At 41.5% G+C, this 22,891-nt stretch overlaps 1 protein-coding gene and 1 pseudogene across 5 annotated transcripts in view; both read right to left on the bottom strand.

The window, feature by feature from the left end:
* Positions 1-182, bottom strand: part of LOC102740322 (uncharacterized) — a 5,635-nt pseudogene extending 5,453 nt beyond the window's left edge. Inside the window, exon 1 of the transcript XR_014138763.1 lies at positions 86-182. The product of XR_014138763.1 is annotated as an uncharacterized LOC102740322 (transcript). The remainder of the gene's footprint in view (positions 1-85) is intronic.
* The window catches only part of ACER3 (alkaline ceramidase 3), a 147,630-nt gene extending 133,975 nt beyond the window's left edge, over positions 1-13,655 (bottom strand). For 2 of the 4 annotated variants that reach the window (XM_081798894.1, XM_081798887.1), the window contains exon 1: positions 13,524-13,655. In XM_081798894.1, the coding sequence (XP_081655020.1) occupies positions 13,524-13,626 (103 nt within the window). In that variant the 5' untranslated portion in view covers positions 13,627-13,655. Of the gene's footprint in view, positions 1-85; positions 183-13,523 lie in introns of those variants that run through there. The other 2 variants (XM_081798888.1, XM_081798889.1) reach the window with 2 other exon arrangements.
* Positions 13,656-22,891: the final 9,236 nt, after the last annotated feature.

Genomic DNA, 22,891 nt, shown 5'->3' with positions numbered 1-22,891 from the left:
AGGCTATATACAGACAGGATTAAAAGTAATGAACATTACACATCCACCCAAGATAGAGTAACAAGGACCATATTTACTCTCCTACCTGAAACCAATGAAGCAAAAAAGGTGCACAAGAAAACTTTTTGGGATGATGAGTATATTCAAATCTTGGTTGTGGTGATGGGTTCACGGGAGTACATCTGTCAAAATTTAGCAAATCATACAATGTAAATATGTATAGTTTTTTTGCACTGCAAAGGAAACCATCAACAAAATGAAAAGGCAACCTAATAATGAAAGAAGATATTTGCAAAAGATACATCTTTTTTTTTTTTTTAAGATTTTATTTATTTGACAGAGACACAGCGAGAAAGGGAACACAAGCGGGGGCAGGGGGGTGGGAGAGGGAGAAGCAGACTTCCCGCTGAGCGATGCGAGGCTCGATCCCAGGACCCTGGGATCATGACCTGAGCCGAAGGCAGACACTTAACAACTGAGCCACCCAGGCGCCCCTGCAAAAGATATATCTGATAAGGGGTTAATATCCAAAATATATTTAAAAACTCATACAACTCAACACCCCAAAACCCCCAAACAATCCAATTAAAAATGGGCAGAAGACCTGAATAGACATTTCTCCAAAGAAGACATACAGATGGCCAAAAGATGCATAAAAAGATGCTCAACATCACTACCCATCAGAGAAATACAAATCAAAACCACAATGAGATTATCACCTTACACCAGAGTGGCTAATATCAGAAAGACAAATAACAAATGTCGGTGAGGATGTAGAGAAAAGGGAACCCTCACTGTACTCTTGGTAGGAATGTAAATTGGTGCAGCCAGTACAGAAAACAGTATGTTATTTCCTCCAAAAATTAAAAATAGAAATGCCATAAAATCCAGTAATTCTACTTCTGGGTAGAGAAAGAAAATGAAAAAACTTATTTTTTTTTTAAGATTTTATTTACTTATTTGCCAGAGATAGAGCGAGAGAGAGAACAAGCGCACAAGGAGGGGGGTGCGGCAGGCAGAAGAAGCAGGCTCCCTGCTGAGCAAGAAGCCCGATGCAGGATTAGATCCCAGGACCCTGGGATCATGACCTGAGCCAAAGGCAGACGCTTAACCGACTGAGCCACATAGGCGTCCCATGAAAAAAACTATTTTAAAAAGATATATGCACCCCTCTGTTTATTGCAGCATTTACAATAGTCAAGATAATGGAAGCAACCCAAGTATCCATTGAAGGATGAATGGATAAATAGATGTGGTACACACACGCACACACACACAGACAATGAATAAATAAATAAATAAACTTAGCCATAAACAAGAATGAAATCTTGCCATTCTTGACACCATGGATAGACCTAGAGGGAGGGTATTATGCTAAGTAGAATAAGTCAGACAAAGACAAATACCATATGATTTCACTTATATGGAAAACCTAAAAAACAAACAAAACAGATAGAAACAGACTCATAAATACTGAGAACACTGGTAGTTGCCAGAGGGGAAGAGGATGGGGGAATGGATGAAATAGTTGAATAAGATTAAGAGGTACAAACTTCCAGTTTTAAAATAAATAAATCACGGGGATGAGAAAAGTACAGCCTAGAGAATTACACTTAAAATCCAACATTTAGGGGCGCCTGTGTGGCTCAGTCAGTTGCGGGTCTGACTCTTGGTTTCGGCTCAGGTTGAGATCAATCTCAGGGTCCTGAGATCAAGCCCTGCGACAGGCTCCACGCTCAGCCTGGAATCTGCCTGAGATTACCTCTCCTTCTCCCTCTGCCCCTCCTGCTCGTTTTCTCTCCCTCTCTCTCTCTCAAATAAATCTTTTTTCAAAAGTCCAACATTTATATATATTTATATATATGTCATGAAATACTTGTCAGATAGATAGATAGACAAAAGAACTAGAACAAACCAGTAGCTTCCAAACCAGTAGAGGGTAGAAGGGAAAAAAAAAAACCTATCACTGCCAAAAGGAGGCAAGAAATATAGGAGATGTTGAATAAAAAGCACTAAAAAGGATGGAAATAAATAAAAATGTATCAGTAATCACAGTAAATCAGTAATCTGAGAAAGAAAATGCGACTGAATCTTACTGTAATAACTTTGGTGACAAATGGCAACTACACTTTTCATGATAAGCATTTCATAATATATATAAATGTAGAATCACTACATTGTACACATGAAACTAATATAATACTGTATGTCAACTATATACTTCAATTAAAAAAAATCTTTCAAAGACAACAGATTTTTTTTAATGGGCAAAAGGCACTTCACGAAAGAAGATACGGGAAAGATCAAGAAGCAATGAAAATGTGCTCAATATCTTTATTCATCAGGTAAATGCTAATTAAAACCACAATGAGAGGGGCTCCTGGGTGGCTCAGTTGGTTAAGGCCTGCCTTCAGCTTGGGTCATGGTCTCAGGGTCCTGGGTTTAGGCCCCTCGATCAGGCTCCCTGCCCAACGGGGAGACTGCTTCTCTTCTCCCTCTACCCCTCACTCTCCCTTTGCCCAATCCCCCTCCCCCGATCGTGCTCTGTCTCTCTCTCTCAAATAAATAAATAAAATCTTTAAACACAAATACACACACACAATGAGATACCACTACACATAGTCCAGGGTGGATAAAATTTCAAAAAGAGTAACAGCAAATATTGTTGAGGATATGGAGCACCCAAAACTTCTATGATAAAATGATACACCACTTTGGAAAAAAGTGTTGCAGTCCCTTAAAAAACTAACACAAACCAACTCTGTAACCTGACAATGCCACTCCTAGGAATTTACCCAAGAAAGATGAAAATATATGTCCATGAAAAGATTTATATAAAAATGTTCATAGGTTTGGAGTGCCTGGGTGGCTCAGTCGTTAAGCGTCTGCCTTCGGCTCAGGTCATGATCCCGGGGTCCTGGGATAGAGCCCCGCATTGGGCTCCCTGCTCCGTGGGAAGCCTGCTTCTCCCTCTACCAGTCCCTCTGCTTGTGTTCCCTCTCTTGCTATGTCTCTCTCTGTCAAATAAATAAAATCTTTAAAAAAATAAAAATGTTCATAAGTTTATTCATAATAGCCAAAAACTGGAAACAGTCCTGGTGTCCAGGAATAAGACAATGGATAAACAAACTGTACTATATTCATACAGTGGAATACTACTCAGCAATAAAAAGGAACAAACTATTGGGGCACCTGGCTGGCTTGGTTGGTAGAGCATCTGACTCCTGGTCCTGGGATTGTGGGTTTGAGCCCCACGCTGGGTGTGGAAATAACTTAAAAATAAAAAAATCTTTGGGGTGCCTGGGTGGCTCAGTCAGTTAAGCATCTGCCCTCAGCTCAGGTCATAATCGCAGGGTCCTAGGAACGAGCCCTGCATTGGGTTCCCTGATCAGCAAGGAGCCTGCTTCTCCCTCTCCCTCTACGATTCCCCCTGCTTGTGTTCTCTCACTCTCTTTGTCAAATAAAATAAATAAAATCTTAAAAAAATTAAAAAATTAAAAAATTAAATAAATCTTTAAAAGATTTGTTTAAATTTTAAAAATTAAAAAGGAACAAACTACTGATACAACAGCATGGTTAAATCTCATTTCTCAAAAGCATAAATCTTTTTTTGTTTGTTTTTACTCAATTCTTACACAAGCATGAATCTTAAATGGATTAATAAAAATTTTATATCTTTTCAATTTTAACTTTTAATACAGTAAATACCAAAAGATTTAACTCACAAAGCTCTTCAGGGTCCTCAATAATTTTCAAATATATAAAGGAGGACATGAGACCAAAAAACGTGAGAACTTCTGATCTACTAAAAGGTGAATATGGGCATGCCCTACAATTTAACCATTACACTATTCAACAGATACACAAACTCTTAATTTGTGTGTACTAGAATATGTACAAGAGGGTTATAACGTTTGTAATAGCAAAAACCTGAAAACATCCAATAACTGAAGAACGGATAAATCAATATATTCATACAGCAGAATTCTAAACAGGAAAAATAAATGAACTATATCTAAACCCATCAACAGAGATAATTCTTGGGATTATGGATGATACATATTTGACCAAAATGAGTGAAAAAAGCAAGTTGAAAAATAAATACACACAGTACAATTCCACTTATATAAAATATAAAACAAGCAAACCTAAACAGTGTATTTTTAGAAATGCAGAGGGTAAAAAGCTAGGAAATGACAAACACTAAATTAAGGATAGTGGTTATCTCTGGAGAAAAAGGAAGAAGATGGGATGAGGGAAAGGCACAGAGGGGGCTAAAAGTTTATTTAATGAATGCTCTTAACCACAGAACAGTCCTCCTTTATCAATGTCATAATTCTCTTCAATTGTCAAGCTTTAAGTTGGACATTTTTTTTTTAAGATTTTATTAGACAGAGAGAGAGCGTGCACGCACTCGACGTATAAGTGGGGGGAGGCGCAGAGTGAGAGGGAGAAGCAGACTCCCTGCTGAGCAGGGAGCCCAAGATGCGAGATGCGGGGCACAATCCCAGGACCCTGGGATCATGACCTGAGCCGAAGGCAGACACTTAAGTGACTGAGCCACCCAGGTACCCCTAAGTTGGACATTTCTAGAGTAGTGAAAGAACAGAGAACATCCATCTGATTGGCAAAACTAACTAAATGAACTCCAGTGATCAAATGGATATCAGACAACAAAACGAGACTGTCCTCCTGTCTGCTTTAAAAAGGGGGTGGGGAGAGGTGGGTGAGGGATTGCTACCCAGCAGGTCAAATAGCCTCAAACCATATTTCATTTTGCGAAGACTATTTTTTTTTTTTTTTAAAGATTTTATTTATTTGTTCTACAGAGAGAGACACAGCGAGAGAGGGAACACAAGCAGGGGGAGTGGGAGAGGGAGAAGCAGGCTTCCTGCCGAGCAGGGAGCCTGATGCGGGGCTGGATCCCAGGACCCTTGGGATCGTGACCTGAGCCGAAGGCAGACGCCCAACGACTGAGCCACCCAGGCGCCCCTTTGTGAAGACTATCTTACCTAGAATGTCTCCTTATCATTTTGTAGAAATAAATGAATTCCAGTCATAAAAATTTTTACAGCAGTATCAAGATTTTAACATGCACAATTTTAGAGGTCTGTTTTGTTTTCTGAGTCCATTCAGTCTTTCCTCTTGCTGTTAAATGCAGCTTGCTCTGAAAAGTTAAAGAACTTTAAGATGGAGTCCACACCTATAATGAGTCAAAGATTTTTCCAGTCATGCAACTGAATTATTTCAACCTTAAAGTACTTATTTATTTTCATTGGGTAAAATGCCTCTTTGAGTCTTATGAGTGCATTATAAAAATTCTTCGAAATTTTCAGAGAGGGCCTATATTAAACTTTATTATTATTTTTAAAGTTTCATCCTCTAAGAATAAAATGTATGGTGTAATTTGGCATACTCTGAGTTTACACAACAGGAAATCAAAATTGCTCAAAACTCAACTTTAGACTATTTAGAGGGACTATTACTCTCTCCCTCTATTTCAGTTACTTATTGCTGAATTAACAAACCACCCCCAAACTTCATGGCTTTAAAAAGCAATTTATTCTTATCTCTCATGCGAAGAACACAAGCAATGAAAAGTGCACCAAAATATAAATGTAATACATAAACGGTCTGTTTTGGCAAGAGTACAGTATACGCAAGGAAAGCAGGAATTATGGGGAAAAGGAGGAACAAAGACTGAAGAGTTTAGAATACAATGGATCACACAATGAGTTAAAAAACTACGTAACTACCAGAAAGGCAAAAATTAAAGACACACCAAATGTTAGTGAGGGAGTGGATGAAATGCTGTAAATGTAAAACACTACAATCACTTTGAGAAAGGTCTGGCAGTTTCTAATAAAATTGAACACACAACTACCCTCTGACTCAGTTATTCCAATCCTGAGTATCTACCTATGAGAAATGAAAATATATATCCACAAGAAGACCTGTGCAAGAACGTTCATAGCAGCTTTATTTATAATTGCCAAAACCTGAAAAAGCCAGGTGTTCAGCAATAGGAAAACTGATAAACTATGGTATATTCATATAATGGAATACTACTCAGCAATAAAAAGGAACTACCAAAACATGCAACAACACCAATGAAATCTCAAAAACCACATGCTGAGTGAAAGAAGTCTTATACCAAACAGTAAATACTGTATGATTCCACTTATATTCAGTTTTAGAACAGACACATCTAATCTATGGTGGGGGGAAAAAAAATCAGAACAGTGGCCACCCTAGAGAGAAGGGGAAGGTGGAGGTGAGGATTAACAGGGAAGGGGCATGAGGAACTTTCTTGATAGTAAAGTTCCATATTCTAATAGAGGTTTTGGTTACACAAATGTATGCATTTCTCAAAATACTGAGAATATACCATAAGATCTGTGCATAACATCAAATATAAATTTTACATCCAAAAAAACCCACAAAGAATTGATCTTTAAGGGTGCCTTGGTGGCTCAGTCAGTTAAGCATCTGCCTTCAGCTCAGGTCATGATCCCAGAGTCCTAGGATCGAGTCCGCATCAGGCTCCCTGCTCAGCAGGGAGTCTGCTTCTCCCTCTCCCTCTATCCCTCCCTCCTGGTCGTGCTCTCTCTCTCTCTCAAATAAATAAATAAAATCTTCAAAAAAAAAGAACTGAACTTTAACTGATGATATGCATGTTGAAGGATTTAGGGGAAAATGTACAGATGTCTGCAATTTACTTTGAAATGTATCAAAAGATAAAATGAATTGATAGAAGAATGGATAAATGGACAGACATGCAATAAAACAAGCATAGGGGCGCCTGGGTGGCTCAGTCAGTTAAGCAGCTGCCTTCGGCTCAGGTCATGATCCCAGGGTCCTGCTTCTCCCTCTCCCTCTGCCTGCCGCTCTCCCTGCTTGTGCTCTGTCAAATAAATAAATAAAACCTTTAAGAAAAAAAGTGTAAAACAAGCATAATAAAATGTTAAAATAGGGGCGCCTGGGTGGCTCAGTTGGTTAAGCGACTGCCTTCGGCTCAGGTCATGATCCTGGAGTCCCTGGATCGAGTCCCGCATCGGGCTCCCTGCTCGGCGGGGAGCCTGCTTCTGCCTCTGACCCTCCCCCCTCTCATGTGCTCTCTCTCTCTCATTCTCTCTGTCTCAAATAAATAAATTTAAAAAAATCTTTAAAAAAAAAAAAAATGTTAAAATAGAATCTAGGCAATAGGTGAACAGATATTCACTGCAAAATTCTTGCTGTTGTGAAAATATTCATTTAAAAAAAAAAAGAGTTTTCGTGCCATGTTAGAATTTGGCCTTTATCCTTCAGTTAATAGAAAGTCCTCGAAGGGAGGGGTACCTGGGTGACTCAGTCTGTTAAGCGTCTGACTCCTAATTTCGGCTCAGGTCACGATCTCAGAGTTGTGAGATCGAGCCCCGCGTCAGGCTCCGCACTCAGTCGAGAGTCTGCTTCTCTCTCTCTCCCTCTGCTCCTTCCCCCTCTTGCACACGTGCACGCTCTCTCTCTCTCAAATGACTAATCTTTAAAAAAAAAAGTGCTCCAAGGGAAACAGAAGTACCTAACTCTGTAAGGAGTAATCACTCAAGGCTTAAAGAGGTATCCACTGAGAGAATGTAGCTACAAATGACAAGGGAACATCATGTGCAAAAACAATCCCACTGAAAACATCTAAAAATTCTGGTATATTCTCAATATATTCAAACAATGAAAGAAAGAATGAAAGGGAGGAAAAGAAAAGAGAGGAAAGGTCCGTTAAAGTGAGGAGTCAAGTAAGTCAAGAAGGAAACCTCCCCCAAAAAAGTTTAACCTTCCCCCCACCCTCCCCAAACTCAGTGGTGGCTCGTAAGGCCTTTCAACTGACTGGATGAGGCCCACCCACGTCACTGAGAGTAATCTTTACTTAAAGTCAACTGACTGTAGATGTTGACCACATTTATAAAATACCTTCACAGAAACACCTAGATTAGTATTTGATTAAATTAATGGATACAACGGCCTAGCCAAGTTCACACATAAAACTAACCATCACAGATGAGGAGGCCACAACTATAACACAGCATGATTTACTTTTTAGACTTATTTTGACTAGATTTCAATTCAACTAGTATTTATTGAGCACCTTTTATGTGCCAAGCACTTCACCTCGCTGCACTTTCACACGTATCTTGCCATTTAATTCTCATAACCCTCTTGGATATCATTATTCTCATGTTATAGAAAATAAACTGATACAAAGAATGATTAAGTGATTTGCCCAAAGTCACAACATTCAACTGAGCAAAGTTCAAATAGAAATCTTGATTCTGGCTCCAAGTCATTATACCATGACCTTTCCCTACAATAAATATGTAGGACTTTTGTGTCACTATTAACTGCTTCTGCTGTCTCTTTTGGGCTCTATCATTTTGCTGGGTCCTAAAATGTTTCTCCATCCCTCTACTTCTTTTAAAATGCTCTTCTGCACTACCTAAAACTCTCCAGGTCAGGTTTTTTTCCCCACTAATGGGGAAACAGTTGGCAAAGGGACAGGGTAAACCCAAAATCAAAGGAACAACTTAAAAATTTAACCTGAGATAATAATGCACTGGGCAACACTTTCATTTTTTTAAAGATTTATTTATTTGTCAGAAAGAGAGACAGAGAGGCAGGCAGGGTTAGGAGAAGCAGGCTCTCTGTTGAGGAAGGAGCCCAATGCAGGACTAGATCCCAGGACCCTAGGATCATGACCCAAGCCGAAGGCAGACGCTTAACCGACTGTGCCACCCAAGCGCCCAAGACTTTCATTTAAATATTCACTATTCTATGTATTCTGGCTTAGTAAAGTTCCCCAAATTACCATCTGAGGTATGCGTTCTTCTTATTTACCCATATACCAATTACTGTTCCATTAAAAAAAAAAAAAAATCTATCATTTCTTCCAATATGTGCTACCAAATGACAATTCTTCCTAGTTAATATCTTGGACAACACGGGTAAAAACTAAGTCAAGATGAGACTTCAAAATGCTCTTTGCCTTCAAGTATTACTAAGCTCTAATGACTAACTATAGACCTAAGTGTGAAAAGTGGCTTGAGGGGCTCCTCGGTGGTGCAGTCAGTTAAGCATCCAACTCTGGATGTCGGCTCAGGTCGTGATCTCCAGGTTGTGAGATTGAATCCCGCATCAGGCTCTGCGCTCAGTGGAGAGTCTGCCTGAGATTCTCTCTGTCCCTCTCCCTCTGCCCCTCACCCCCGCTTGCACACTCACTCTATAAAAATAAATAAGTAAATAAAATCTTTAAAAAAAAAAATCAAGGCAAAAACTGTTGGTGATTATTCTCTGCACTCTGTTATTCAGTTCACGTACAGCCAGCCAAGTGTGTAGCTGAGTTGCCTCTTTGTCTCCTGGTGATGAACATATGTGATATTTTACAAAAATGAATAAGCAAAATAGGGAAAGAGCCAACAATGCTGAAAGTGTATCAAAGAAACAAAAAGTGATAATATTGGAAGTGAAATTCCAATCAAACATAAACAAAGTTATCAAAGAAATAGCTGACAATGACAATGTTGACTGCTGCCATTCAAGGGACTCTAGATATACAGCTGGAGGAACTTAGTAAAGGCAAACTTATCAACATAAATGAAAAAAGTGGTTATGAGAAAAGGATGAAGATGGACCAGAAGAAGTAACTACAGCAAAAAAACTCTGCATTAGAAGAACTCTCAGAGATATTTCACAATACTGAAAGTGCAAAGAGTAAAATGTTGAAACTGAACCAAACTTAGGAGTATGACAATTCATGAAGGCATAGAAAAATTACTCATTCCATATCATATGTTACATGACAAGAAAGTCAGCACTGTTCAAACTACTCTTGATCAGTTCTTATATAAAGAAATAACACATTTTAATTCTCAATGTTTTTAATGTTTTAAATTACAGTGTACTAAATAACAGTTTTGCTATTTTTTCATTTCTCTACATACGTTTATAACCAACAATAAGAGGGTTTATGGTATTTGACAAAGAAATTTGAAGGTCACAAAACAATTTTAACTTTTCCCATTGATTATTAAGACTACTTTGCCAGGTTTTAACTTGCATGGTCACTACCATAAAGAGTGAGGACTGCCTGTACCTATAACTTCTGCCACACCAAGGAACATATTATTTCACAATTATAATTAAGAGGAAAAACTCTACGTTTTCCCCTGTCCTTATAATCTGATCAAACAAAAAAACAATTTGGAAAAAAAAAAAGAAGAATTTGAACTGATCTTGGGTGATATTAAAAAGGCAGATTTTCAGGTATTTCAGTGACTCAGAACTGCTGCCACATCTGAACATGCAATTCCGGAAACTCATCTTTTTATTATTCAAAATATACATAGCCTAGGGCTAAAAGGATTCTTGAACAATTATTCAATTTGTCCTTTGTGATAGTGTACTATCTCACCTGTCCTCATACCTTGCATGCAGGGACAAAACGATAAAAGTGTGATAGAATATCGCATATAGGGCGCCTGGGTGGCTCAGTTGGTTAAGCGACTGCCTTCGGCTCAGGTCATGATCCCGGAGTCCTAGGATCGAGTCCCGCATCGGGCTCCCTGCTCGGCGGGGAGTCTGCTTCTCCCTCTAACCCTACCCCTTCTTGCGCTCTCTCTCTCACTCTCTCTCTCTCGAATAAATAAATAAAAAAAAAAAACTTAAAAAAAAAAAAGAATATGGCATATAGTAGCTTTAGAATCAGACCTCAACCTGAATACTATCTCTACACATTCTGCAGCCTTAGGTAAAAAAAATCAAAGAGGGGCACCTGGGTGGCTCAGTCAGTTCAGCGACAGACTCTTGATTTCTTGGAAGGGCTCAGGTTATGATCTCAGGGTCTGAGACTGAGCACTCCCATTCCAAGCTCAACAGGGAGTCTGCTTAGGATTCTCTCTCTCTCCCTCCCCCTCTGCCCCTCCCCCATCCCCACATGCAACTGAGCACTCACTTGATCTCTGTCTCTTTTGCTCTCTCTCTCTAAATAATAAATAAATCTTTAAAAGTAAAAAAAGAATGAAAGAGAGAAGATAGATGAAGTGCTTAGCAAAGTGTGGTACACAGTAAGCACTTAGATATGGCTATTATCTCCATTATTATCTCTAATATTTCTATCATTAATGTAAATATTATAAGAATGATAAAACTACATTTTTTTTCAAAGATTTTTTATTTATTTATTTGACAGAGAGCGAGAGAGACAGCATGAGAGGGAACACAAGCAGGGGGAGTAGGAGAGGGAAAAAGCAGGCTTCCCGCGGAGCAAGGAGCCTGATGCGGGGCTCGATCCTGGGCTTAATCCCAGGACCCTGAGATCATGACCTGAGCCAAAGGCAGAAGCTTAATGACTGAGCCACCCAGGCGCCCCTTAAACACACCATTATTAACCAGCATATTTTTGGAAGATCAAGTTCTCTTACTCCAAAATATGACATATACCCACTGCCTCCTGGATAAGAAGACTTGACCTCAACTTCCTCCCAATAATTTTCTCCCAAGGTACATGTGCAAAGGACAACCAACATTCACTTACCCTCTTCTTGCACCCCCTGATTCCTATGTCAAAAGCCTCCCTGCAGTCTGCTCAGTTTCCTCCTCTGAGGACGGTAAGACCAAAAGCCATTTCCCATTTCTCAGAGCTATCTGGCAGAACAGTAGTATCTTGCACTCTCATAGGTCACATGACTTAACTGTCAATTTTCTCTTGATTCTAATCCTTGGTTCTAAACTAAGAGCCATTATTACCTATATCCACCCATAAATATGCAAAGGACCTAAAGGCCAACTAAAGCCAATCCCTTTTTTTACTAAACAATTCTCCATAAAAAATTCATGTGAGTTAGTTGAGCAATGTCTGTTTGAACACTTTCAGTGACCTCTAGCTCTCCTCAATCCATCCGATGATTCTTTGGTTTAAAAGTTCCCTTCTGTTGAAGCAAAATCTCTCCCCTTACAGTTAGTTTCCACCCATACACTCTAATTCCACATTCTAGAGAAATCCAGAAAGTTTAACTGCTCTATATGACAGCCCATCCACAATTTGAGGACCCCTGAGTTTCTCTTTTCCATGTTACACACTTCCAATTCAGAAAGCATGGTTTTAAGTCTCTTCCTCTCATGGACCTTCCCTGGACCACGTATGGGCTTGCCAACATGATCTAACAGCAAATTGGTATAGCGCTTCCTTGCCAACATTTGGGCTGCCAAGTAATTACACTACAAATGACCCCTTTGCCCATATTCTTCCATTACTACGTAAAAATTATTACTCTAAACTAGTAGTTCTGGATAAGTGACTCTCAGCCTAAATCATGGTTTAAAGTCTTGAACACTACTAAGAGTTCGGTGGTTTTTTGTTTTTGTTTTTGTTTTTTTAATTTAGTCAATTACTGTGAAAAGAATAAGGTAGGATCAGCTGGCATGAAACTCTTGCCTCTTTCTTACAAAGCCAAACAAATGCCTGGGGAAAGGACCCAACAATGGGTAGGTTAGCAAAGAAGAGTTGCTTCCTGTCCTGAGAAAGTGGATCCAATTAAAAGAAGAAACAGCCAAAAAAATCCTCTGTACTTTGTCAGAAGCAGATAGGTACCCAAAGAAGGATCAAACATTGTGCTCTCAAAACTTAACCAAAGTAAACTGCATTAAAAAAAAAGTGGCAGATTTTTCCTGTGCTCCCCTAGCCTAATGGAATAAGACACACACACACACACACCCGCACACACACACCCACCCCACCCCACCCCCAGGGGGAAACTGGGGCCTGTCAGGGGCAGCACCTGGAGAAGGATGTCCTCAGAGGGTGCAATCAGTGGAAGTAGTGCCCTCAGATGAACCCTAACCCTTAGGTAGTCGTAAAGGAGGCAGAGTGGCGCAGGGACTTGGTCCCTTGTGCTCTTGAGAGCCTGGCACCTTCCCTGGAGGTGACCGAAGAGGTCCGACGAGAACAGACAAAGAGGAAGGGAAAGATCTGGGAGTTTTCATGGTTGGGGTAAGGCTGAGCTAGGACCTGTTCCTTTCTCCTGTGCCCTTAGGCCGAAGGGGGTGGCAGCGACAGCAGGAGCAGGTGTCCCGGGCCCTCATTCTAACGAGCCGAGTCCTCCACTCTCCCAACCTCCTCTTGGGCCGCCCCAGCCTGCCCCACTCCTCCCCTCCGACAGGAATTCCCATCCCAGCCCTACCCTTCAGGCCTCCCCTCAGGTCCAGCGGGGGTTCCCCACTTCTCTTCCACTCCCCCAAACTCAACCCCCCCCAAACCGTCCAGACCCCGGCACGCCTCACCCGACACACTGGATTCCCCCCATCCGCTCCCCTCCTCGGCAGCGCTCCCATTCCTGCCCCCAGACCAGGGCTCCCCACTCCACCTCCCCGGCCAGGCCTGGTGCCTCCCCTGGCGGCCAGGTCCGCCCTCCGCCTTCCTCACGCGGCGTCTCCCCTCAGACCGGCGCCCTCCCTCCCTGCCTCCCGCCTCAGGCCCGGGCGCCGGCGCCCGCACTCACAGAACTCGGCGATGTACCAGGTCACCGCGTAGTTCTCCTCGCACCAGTCCAGCGTGGACGTCGTGGGACCCCAGTAGCCCTCGCGGTCCGCGGCCGGAGCCATCGCGCACGCTACCGCTGTCGCCGCCGCCGCCGCCCAGGCGCTCCTCCGCTCGCAGCGCTCGGCTCCGCAGGCTCCCAGGCCGGCTCTGGCCCTGCTCGCGCGCTCGCCGCACGCCCTCCCCGAGGGGCGGAGCCGGCGCCGTCAGCGGCAGTGCCCGGCGGGGAGACTCCGCCCACCGGCGCCGCCAGGCCGCCCGAGCCCTGCCGGCGCCCCGCCCATCCCGAGGGCGCTGGGGTTTCCCTCGGCCCCTTTCTTCCCAGGGAAGGGCTGTGATCTGGCCACGGGGCGATAGTTCCCCGGGCTGCCTGTCCCGCTCAGCCACACCGCTGGCTGTAGGTCCGGGGCTCCTGATAAGCCTGAGGCTGCTCTCTGTCTGGACGTGTCTGAGCCTCTATCTCTGTGTCTGTGTGCGTGGTTTGATATTTAACTTGGGCGGGGTGGGTTGAAGCCTTCGACAAGCTCTGGCTTGATAAAACCTGTGCAAAGATGCACTTCAGTGTCTTCCTTTGAGGGCAGGCCTCAAACGGAGCCCGGAAACAGAACTCTCCCAGCCCCGGGGAATTCTAGGGAATAGTGATTTTCTGATAAAGGTATAGGTAAGTGTCTCTTGGGAACAAAGGGAAAGGGCAAGAGCCCTGGAGGAAAAAAAAAAAAAAAAGGAGGGGAGTTGAAATCCTATAAAAGAATGCAGCCAAAACACTAAAGCAGAGCTGCTTCAGTTTGGGCTTCCAATCCCAAAGGTTTCCACAGGCTACCTATAATTTTACTCTACTCTCCAGGCAACCAACAGCCTCCCCTACTTCCAGCCTCGAGACTCTTAATACTACACTGTGCGGCCGGAGGGATCTTTAAAAAAAACACAAATGCAACCGTTCCTGCCCTAGCTCAGAATGTGCTGGGGCCATTCCCATCTCAGCCATTCCCATCTTTGTCCCTGCTGTTCAGCTGGGACTGCCTTGCTCTCTTCTCCATTTGGCTAACTCCCACTGGCCCTTTAAAATCCAGCATCCTGGGCGCCTGGGTGGCTCAGTCGGTTGAGCAGGTTGAGCATCTGCCTTCCGCTTGGGTCCTGATCCCAGGGTGCTCAGCGGGGAGTCTACTGCTCCCTCTGCCTGCCGCTCCCCTGCTTATGCTCTCTCTCAAAAATAAATAAAATCTTTAAAAATAAAAAAAATCCAGCTTCCTGAAGCACTTCCTAATTGTCACCCCCAAAAGCTCCCTTGCCCTTTGTTCATAACCTCCAGTGATACATCCTGATAAGAAAGCTTGCTGTTCATTCTTTCTGGTCAAGGCACCCAGGACTCCGCCTGACCAAGCAGTTTGAAATGAAGATTATAGTTAAGGATGATACAATTGCTATTTTCTAAAGGAACTAGTCAGGGGCGCCTGGGTGGCTCAGTTGTTGGGCGTCTGCCTTCAGCTCGGGTCATGATCTGGGAATCCTGGGATCGAGCCCACGTTGGGCTCCCTGATCAGCAGGAGGCCTGCTTCTCCCTCTCCCACTCCCCCTGCTTGTGTTCCCTCTCTCTCTGTCTCTCTGTCAAACAAATAAACAGAATCTTAAAAAAAATAATAATAAAAGAACTAGTCAGATAAGGTGCAATCACAGGTAAAAGACAAAACAAGGGGAGATGTGCCCACAGCCTCTCGGCAAAGTGACCCTAGCGGATGGTAGATGCAAAATCTTTACTTTCAGGGTGCTGAACCTAGGAATAGAGGCAGTATGTATTAATAGAAATAGTAGGATATCTGAAAATTTTCTTTCTAATAGCAGACATTGAGCTTCTGCTATGTACCTGGGTGCTGGAACACACTGAAGTGAATAGGAAAAATCCAAGAAGGCCAGTCTCCAGAGAAATAAAAGTCATTGAAGTGTGGGAAAACTTCTATTTCTAAGCATTTTTAAAAGCTCAACCTCTAAAATGTTTTGTGTATGTTTTTAATGTGTATAATAATCATGTATATGTAAGTTATAAATGAATAAATATACATATATTTGTATATTCAAATTGAACCTGCAGAAATACATACTCAAAAGTGATTTGCTGGAGTTGGAGTGCCTGGCTGGCTCAGTCAGTAGGGCATGCGAGTCTTGATCTTGGGGTTGTGAGTTCAAGCCCCATGTTAGGTGTAGAGTTTACTTAGAAAGAAAATCTTAAAAAGAAAAACGTGGGCGCCTGGGTGGCTCAGTTGGTTAAGCGACTGCCTTCGGCTCAGGTCATGATCCTGGAGTCCCTGGATCGAGTCCCGCATCAGGCTCCCTGCTCAGCAGGGAGTCTGCTTCTCCTTCTGACCCTCCCCCCTCTCATGCTCTCTCTCTATCTCATTCTCTCTCTCAAATAAATAAACAAAATCTTAAAAAAAAAAAAAAGAAAAACGTGATTTGCTGATGAAATTACGATGAAAACAGCATAGAGACCACAAAAGTAGAGTGTGATAGTATTTTGCTTGGACTAAATAAAAAATTAGGGTGTTGTGGGTACCTGGGTGGCTCAGTTGGTTAGGCAGCTGCCTTCGGCTCTGGTCGCGATCCTGGGGTCCTGGGATCAAGCCCCACATCCGCATCTGGCTCCCTGCTCAGTGGGGAGCCTGCTTCTTCCTCTCCGGCTCCCTCTGCTTGTGCTCTCTCTCTCTGTCAAATAAAATCTTTAAAAAAAAAATTTAGGGGGTTGTGGAAAGAACCCCTGACCCAGCCAAGTGACTCAAGACAGGAGATGAAGTCTTGACTAAATCAATACCCTGCACATTTCATCACATTTTCATCAACAGTGAAAAAAAAAATCTACGGTGACCAGGACAGGATTTAGGAGAGAAAAATTCCCCTGACCAAGAAAATAGGTGCACAGCAGTTGTATCACTCTCAGAAAACAAAACGGATTTCATAGTACCATCAGCAATGTCTATCTTTCTCTCTTTCTAACAAAATTTTCCCAATTATAAAAATAATGCATAGAAATGTAAGGGACCCTGAAAAGCCAAAACTATCTTGAAAGAGATCAAAGTTGGAGGACCCACACTTCCCAATTTCATTGCTAAAAAGCTACGCTAATCAAGGGAGTGTAATACTGGCATAAGGATAAACATGTAGATTAATGGAATAGAATGAAGAGTCCAGAGGGGCACCTGGGTGGCTCAGTCGTTAAGTGTCTGCCTTCGGCTCAGGTCATGATCCCAGGGTCCTGGGATTGAGCCCCACATCAGGCTCCCTGCTCAGCGGGAAGCCTGTTTCTCCCTCTCCCACTCCCCCTGCTTGTGATCCTGCTCTCTGTGTCTCTCTCTGTCAAATAAATAAATAAAATCTTTAAAAAAAAAAAAGAATGAAGAGTCCAGAAACAAACCCTTAAGGTTTTGGTCAGTTGATTTCCAAAAAGGACGCTAAAACAATTCAACAGGGAAAGAATAGTCTTTTCAATAAATGGTGCTGTGACAACTGGATATCCACATGCAAAAGAATGAAATTAGACTCCTTCTTGCCACAGTAAACAAAATTAACTCAAAATGGATCATAGAGTTACATGTAAGCGCTAAGACTATAAAACTCTTAGTTTACATAAAAGTAAATGTTTGTAACCTTGGGTTAGGCGGTGGTTTCTTATATAAAATAACAAAAGCACAAGCAATGAAAGAAAAAATAGATAAATTGGGCTTCATCAAAATTAAAAACTTTTTGTTGCAAGTAATACCATCAAGAAAGTAAAAAGACAACCCTAAAGTGGGAAGAAATATTTACAAATAATATATCTGATAAGAGACTTGTGTTCAGAATATATAAAGACCTTTTACAACTTAATAAAAACACACAAAAAAAATTAAAAATGAGCAAAGCATATGGCTAGACATTTCTCCAAGGGAGATAAATGCCAATAATCACATGAAAAGATGCTCATGGGGGCACCTGGGTGGCTCAGTCGTTAAGCGTCTGCCTTCGGCGCAGGTCATGATCCCAGGGTCCTGGGATTGAGCCCCACATCAGGCTCCCAGCTCGGCGGGAAGCCTGCTTCTCCCTCTCCCACTCCCACTGATTGTGTTCCTTCTCTCACTCTGTCCCTCTGTCAAATAAATAAATAAAATCTTAAAAAAAAAAAAGAAAAGATGTTCATGTTTGCTGTTAGAGAAATGCAAATCAAAACCACAATGAGATGCCACCTCACATACACTAGGGTGACTGTAATCAAAAAAACAATAACAAATATTATCAAAGACGTACAAAAATTGGAACCTTCATACATTGATGGTATGTAAAATGATACAACCACTTTGGGAAACAGTTCGGCACTTCTTCAGAATACTCAGCAGAGTTACCATAGGACCTAACAATTCCACTCTTAGCTATATACTAAGAAATTTGAAAACATGGCCACAAAAAATTGTACAAGAATGTTCATAGCAGCTTTATTCATAATAGTCAAAGAGTGGAAACTGATGAATGGATTAATAAAATATAGACTATCCATGCAATGGAATATTATTTGACAATAAGAAGAAATGAAATACTGATGCATGATACAATATGAATGAACCTTGAAAACATTATGCTACATCAAAGAAGCCAAACAAAAAATGGTACATATTGTAAGATTCCATTTATATAAAACATCCAGAATAGGCAAATCTTTAGATAGTAATAAAGTAAAGTAGATAGAAAGTAAATCAGTGGTTGGCTGAAACAGGGAATGGAAAGTGATTGCTAATGGGTACAAGGTTTCTTTTGGGACAATGAAAGTGTTCTAAAATTAGATGTGGTAATGGTCGCACAACTCTGAATATGCAAAAAAATAAAATAAAATGGTATACTTTATATAGTTTTAAGATTTTTTATTTTTTCAAGTAATCTGTATACCCAACATGGAGCTCGAACTCAACCCTGAGATCAAGTCTCACATCCACCGACTAAGCCAGCCAGGTGTCCTCGAATTGTACACTTTAAAATGTACAATAAGTATTCTAAATGACTGAACAGTATGGTAGATTAATTATATCTTGATTAAGCTGTTTTTCTTTAAGATTTTATTTGAGAGAGAGTGCACATGCATGAGCATAGAGGGGCATGGAGGCAGAGGGAGAGGCAGACTCCCCACTGAGCAGGGAGCTGGACATGGGCGCAATCCCAGGACCCTGAGATCATGACCTGAGCCAAAGTCAGACACTTAACTGAGCCACCCAGGTACCCCAATAAAGCTGTGTTTTTAAAGGAAGTAATATATTCTTATATTGGAAAATTTAGAAAACTCTGAAAAAACAAAGGAAATCACTCACAATCCCACCAACCAGCAATAACCATTGTTAACATGTAAGTATATTTTTTTCCAGCATTTTATCTATGGATTTTTTACATACTAGAACTAACATTGCCTTTCTATTTCATATTTCATAAGCATTTCTCATGCCATTAAAAAATCCTTATAAACATATTAATAGTTATATCATATTTGATATTATAGATATAACACAATGTCCTTAATTGTCATATATCCATGTTACTATTCCTTTATTACTGAATATGTTATTTCCAATCCCTGTATTTATTTTTCAGCTAACAAATGAGAACCCAAATTTCGGGAGTTTCAACCAGATTCCTAGTGAAAACCCTTTTTACTAGTTCCCAAGACCAAAGAAATCCAAGCTGTAAGCCATTTTTTCCACACGAGATATGTTGCATCATTTCATAACTGCAAAGGAAAATTTGAAACCACAGAAACCAAATGTGTAGGCTTACCACAGATTAAGTGATTGTATGATCTACACGTTACCTCTTGGCCTCTCTTATGGCAGGGCACATCTGTGGTAGCCTGTCAACACTTAGCATGTCACCCACTTGGGGACACGGTTGTGTCCAAGCCTCTGTGGGAAGAGCCCCTGTCCCCAGGCTGGCTGGGGGCCCATCTATGCTCCTGCAGCTCCAGGTTTCCCTCCACAATAACTTCTCTCACATTTCATGGTAGTCTGTTTAAGAATCCATCTTCCCGGGCGCCTGGGTGGCTCAGTCGTTAAGCGGCTGCCTTCGGCTCAGGTCATGATCCCAGGGTCCTGGGATCGAGTCCCACGTCGGGCTCCCTGCTCAGTGGGAAGCCTGCTTCTCCCCCTCCCACTCCCACTGCTTGTGTTCCTGCTCTCACTGTCTCTGTCTCTGTCAAATAAATAAATAAAATCTTTAAAAAAAAAAAAAAATCTTTAAAAAAAAAGAATCCATCTTCCCGACTCGGTCTCATTCTATCTCTGTATCACCAGTCCTTCATGGGGCCTGACACAGAATTGGTGCTCAGGGAATATTTAAAGAACAAAAACAATAACAATAGGTATCATTTATGGTACATTTACCACGAGCCAGGTCCTGTCCTGGGTCCTTTACAATAACTGAGTTAAATCTTACAACAACCCACTGAGGTAGATACTACTCTCTCTCCCATTTCATAGTTAAGGACATTAAAGTACAAAGAGGTTAAGTTACTTGCCTAAATACGTGTAACTAGTTAGTAGCAGAGCCAGGATTTGAATTTAAGTGTCTAGCTTCAGAGCACAGGTACTTAACAGCTACATTAACAAACATTGCTAATGAATTTGTAAAATACTGATAGTGAAAGCCAAACTCTGAGAATTTTACAGGGACACAAAAGAGCACCCATGAGGGTAAGCTCCATGAGTGTAGGAACTATGTAACATCCTTGTATCCCCAACATACAGCTTAGGACAGAGTAAGTCCTCAGTGAATATGTGGTGAATGAACAACATAAAGAGGCCAGGGTAAGAAAAGCTACAAGAGAATAACAATTTTTAAAATGCCATTACATTTGTTATCTTTCTGTTTAATATAACTGACTGTTTGTACTCATGTTCATTATGGGAAATTTCAAAATATGGATAAAAATAGTTTTATTATGAAATATATAATATATAAAAATAATACGTAACTGAATATATTAAGAATAGTAATGAGATAGAGCCTAATTAAGATAGAACCTATATGAGAGCTAGAACCTGACTGATGCCTTAAGCCCCGTGTATCCTTCTTCAATCTCATTACTTCTCTCCCTCCAGAAGCAACCACCTTCCTGAATTTTGTTTGTTTGTTTTTTCAAAAGATCTATTTATTTTAGAGAGAGAGAGCATGAGCGGGAGGGGCAGAGGGAGAGGGAGAGAGAATCTCAAGTGGACTGTGGGCTGAGTGCGGAGCCCCACCCTGACCCTGAGATCCCAACCTGAGCTGAAACCAAGAGTCGGACACTTAACTGACTGTGCCACCCAGGTGCCCCCTGAATTTTGTTTTTATTATTCTTTTACCTTTGTATACTTTTATCCCTGAATGTATCCCTGAGCATATATTTTGCGTGTTTTTGAATTTTATAAAAATAGACTCATATAGTAAGCATTCTTCTTAGACTTGCTTTTTTTCTTGGCTCAATATTATACTTTTAAGATTCATCTGTGCTGTTGTTTAAAGCTTGTAGTTTCTCGGGCGCCTGGGTGGCTCAGTTGGTTAAGCAACTGCCTTCGGCTCAGGTCATGATCCTGGAGTCCCTGGATCGAGTCCCGCATCGGGCTCCCTGCTCAGCGGGGGGGTCTGCTTCTCCCTCTGACCCTCTTCCCTCTCATGCTCTCTCTCATTCTCAAATAAATAAATAAAATCTTTAAAAAAAAAAAAAAAAGCTTGTAGTTTCTTCATTTTACTCTTTTATGATGTCTTCTATTGCACGACTATGCCACACTGTATTTATCCATTTCCTGAGATGGTAGAAGTTGTTTCCCATTTTTGCTATTATAACCAAGGCTACCTTGAACACTCATTTGCACACATCTGATACACATGTGCAAGAATTTCTTTAGCATATTACCTGTGAATGGAACAGTCTGCACATTTTCACATTTATTAGATAATACCAAATAGCTTTCTAAAGTGGTTGTACCAATTTATATTTCCACAATAAAGTTATATTTCACAATATAAAATGTATTTATACAATAAAAATATAATCCACAATAAAAATATATATAAAGAATTATCTGAAATTTCATCACTCAGTAGTAAGCACTGATAATATTTTGGTATATGATGGGCCAACAGCTTTTCTTTTTTTTTTTTTTAAGATTTTTTTTATTTATTTGACAGAGAGAGACACAGCGAGAGAGGGAACACAAGCAGGGGGAGTGGGAGAGGGAGAAGCAGGCTTCCCGCTGAGCAGGGAACCTGATGTGGGGCTTGATCCCAGGACCCTGGGATCATGACCTGAGCCGAAGGCAGACGCTTAACCACTGAGCCACCCAGGCGCCCCAGGCCAAACATCTTTCTGTGTGTGTGTGTGTGTGTGTGTTTTATTAAGACATATACATGTATATGTTTTATTAAAATAGAATTTTTTAAAAAAATTTTTAGTTTTTATTTATTTATTTATTTGACAGAGAGAGAGCACAGGTGGGGGAGCAGCAGAGGGAAAGGGAGAGGGAGAAGCAGATCTCCGCCAAACAGAGATCCTGATGTGGGGCTCAATCCCAGGACCCCGGGATCATGACCCTAGCCGAAGGCAGACACCTAACCAACTGAGCCACCCAAGGGCCCCTATTAAAATAGATTTTAAAAACACAAATCATTTTGGAGTTTCTTTTTTTTTTTATTTAAGAGAGAGAGAGAGGAGAGAGAGAATCTAAAGCAGACTCATCAATGAGCAGGGAGCTCAATGTGAGGCTCAATCTCATGACCCTGAGATCATGACCTGAGCCGAGAGCTGAAGCCAAGAGTTGGATGCTTAACTGATAGAGCCACCCAAGCATCCCTTGGGGTTTCTTGTTTTCACTTACAGTAGATGACAAACATCAAATGATAAATTTTTATGCACCTGCTGATACTTAGGCTTCCAGAAACATCACTAGAGTGATCACCACCCTCAATCCCAGACTTTGAGACTCAGCCTCTGTAGCTGGACCCCAAGCCCCACTCTTCAGGCAGAGTCAATGCTTTATTTTCCTTACTCCCTAGTACCCTGTGCATTTCCCACACTTGGCCTCACTGCCTGTTGACTAGCTTGTACCCAGAATGCAACTATGAGTTCCTGGAAACAAAGGATCACCCATATGGATCTCTATGTTCCCAGTGCCAGAACTAGCATGTGAGCAAGTCCACAGATATTTCTCAGATTAAGTAAATCATCCACTTTTATGAAGCAATCTGGCATAGCAGTTAAGAGGTTAAGAGTATTGGCTCTGGGGCGCCTTGGTGGCTCAGTTGGTTAAGCGTCTGCCTTCGGCTGGGGTCATGGTCCCAGGGTCCTAGGGT

This window comes from Leptonychotes weddellii, chromosome 11 (assembly GCF_054177405.1).
Source record: "Leptonychotes weddellii isolate Sample4059 chromosome 11, ASM5417740v2, whole genome shotgun sequence".
NCBI lineage: Eukaryota > Metazoa > Chordata > Mammalia > Carnivora > Phocidae > Leptonychotes > Leptonychotes weddellii.
This window is presented reverse-complemented; position numbering and strand designations above follow the sequence as displayed.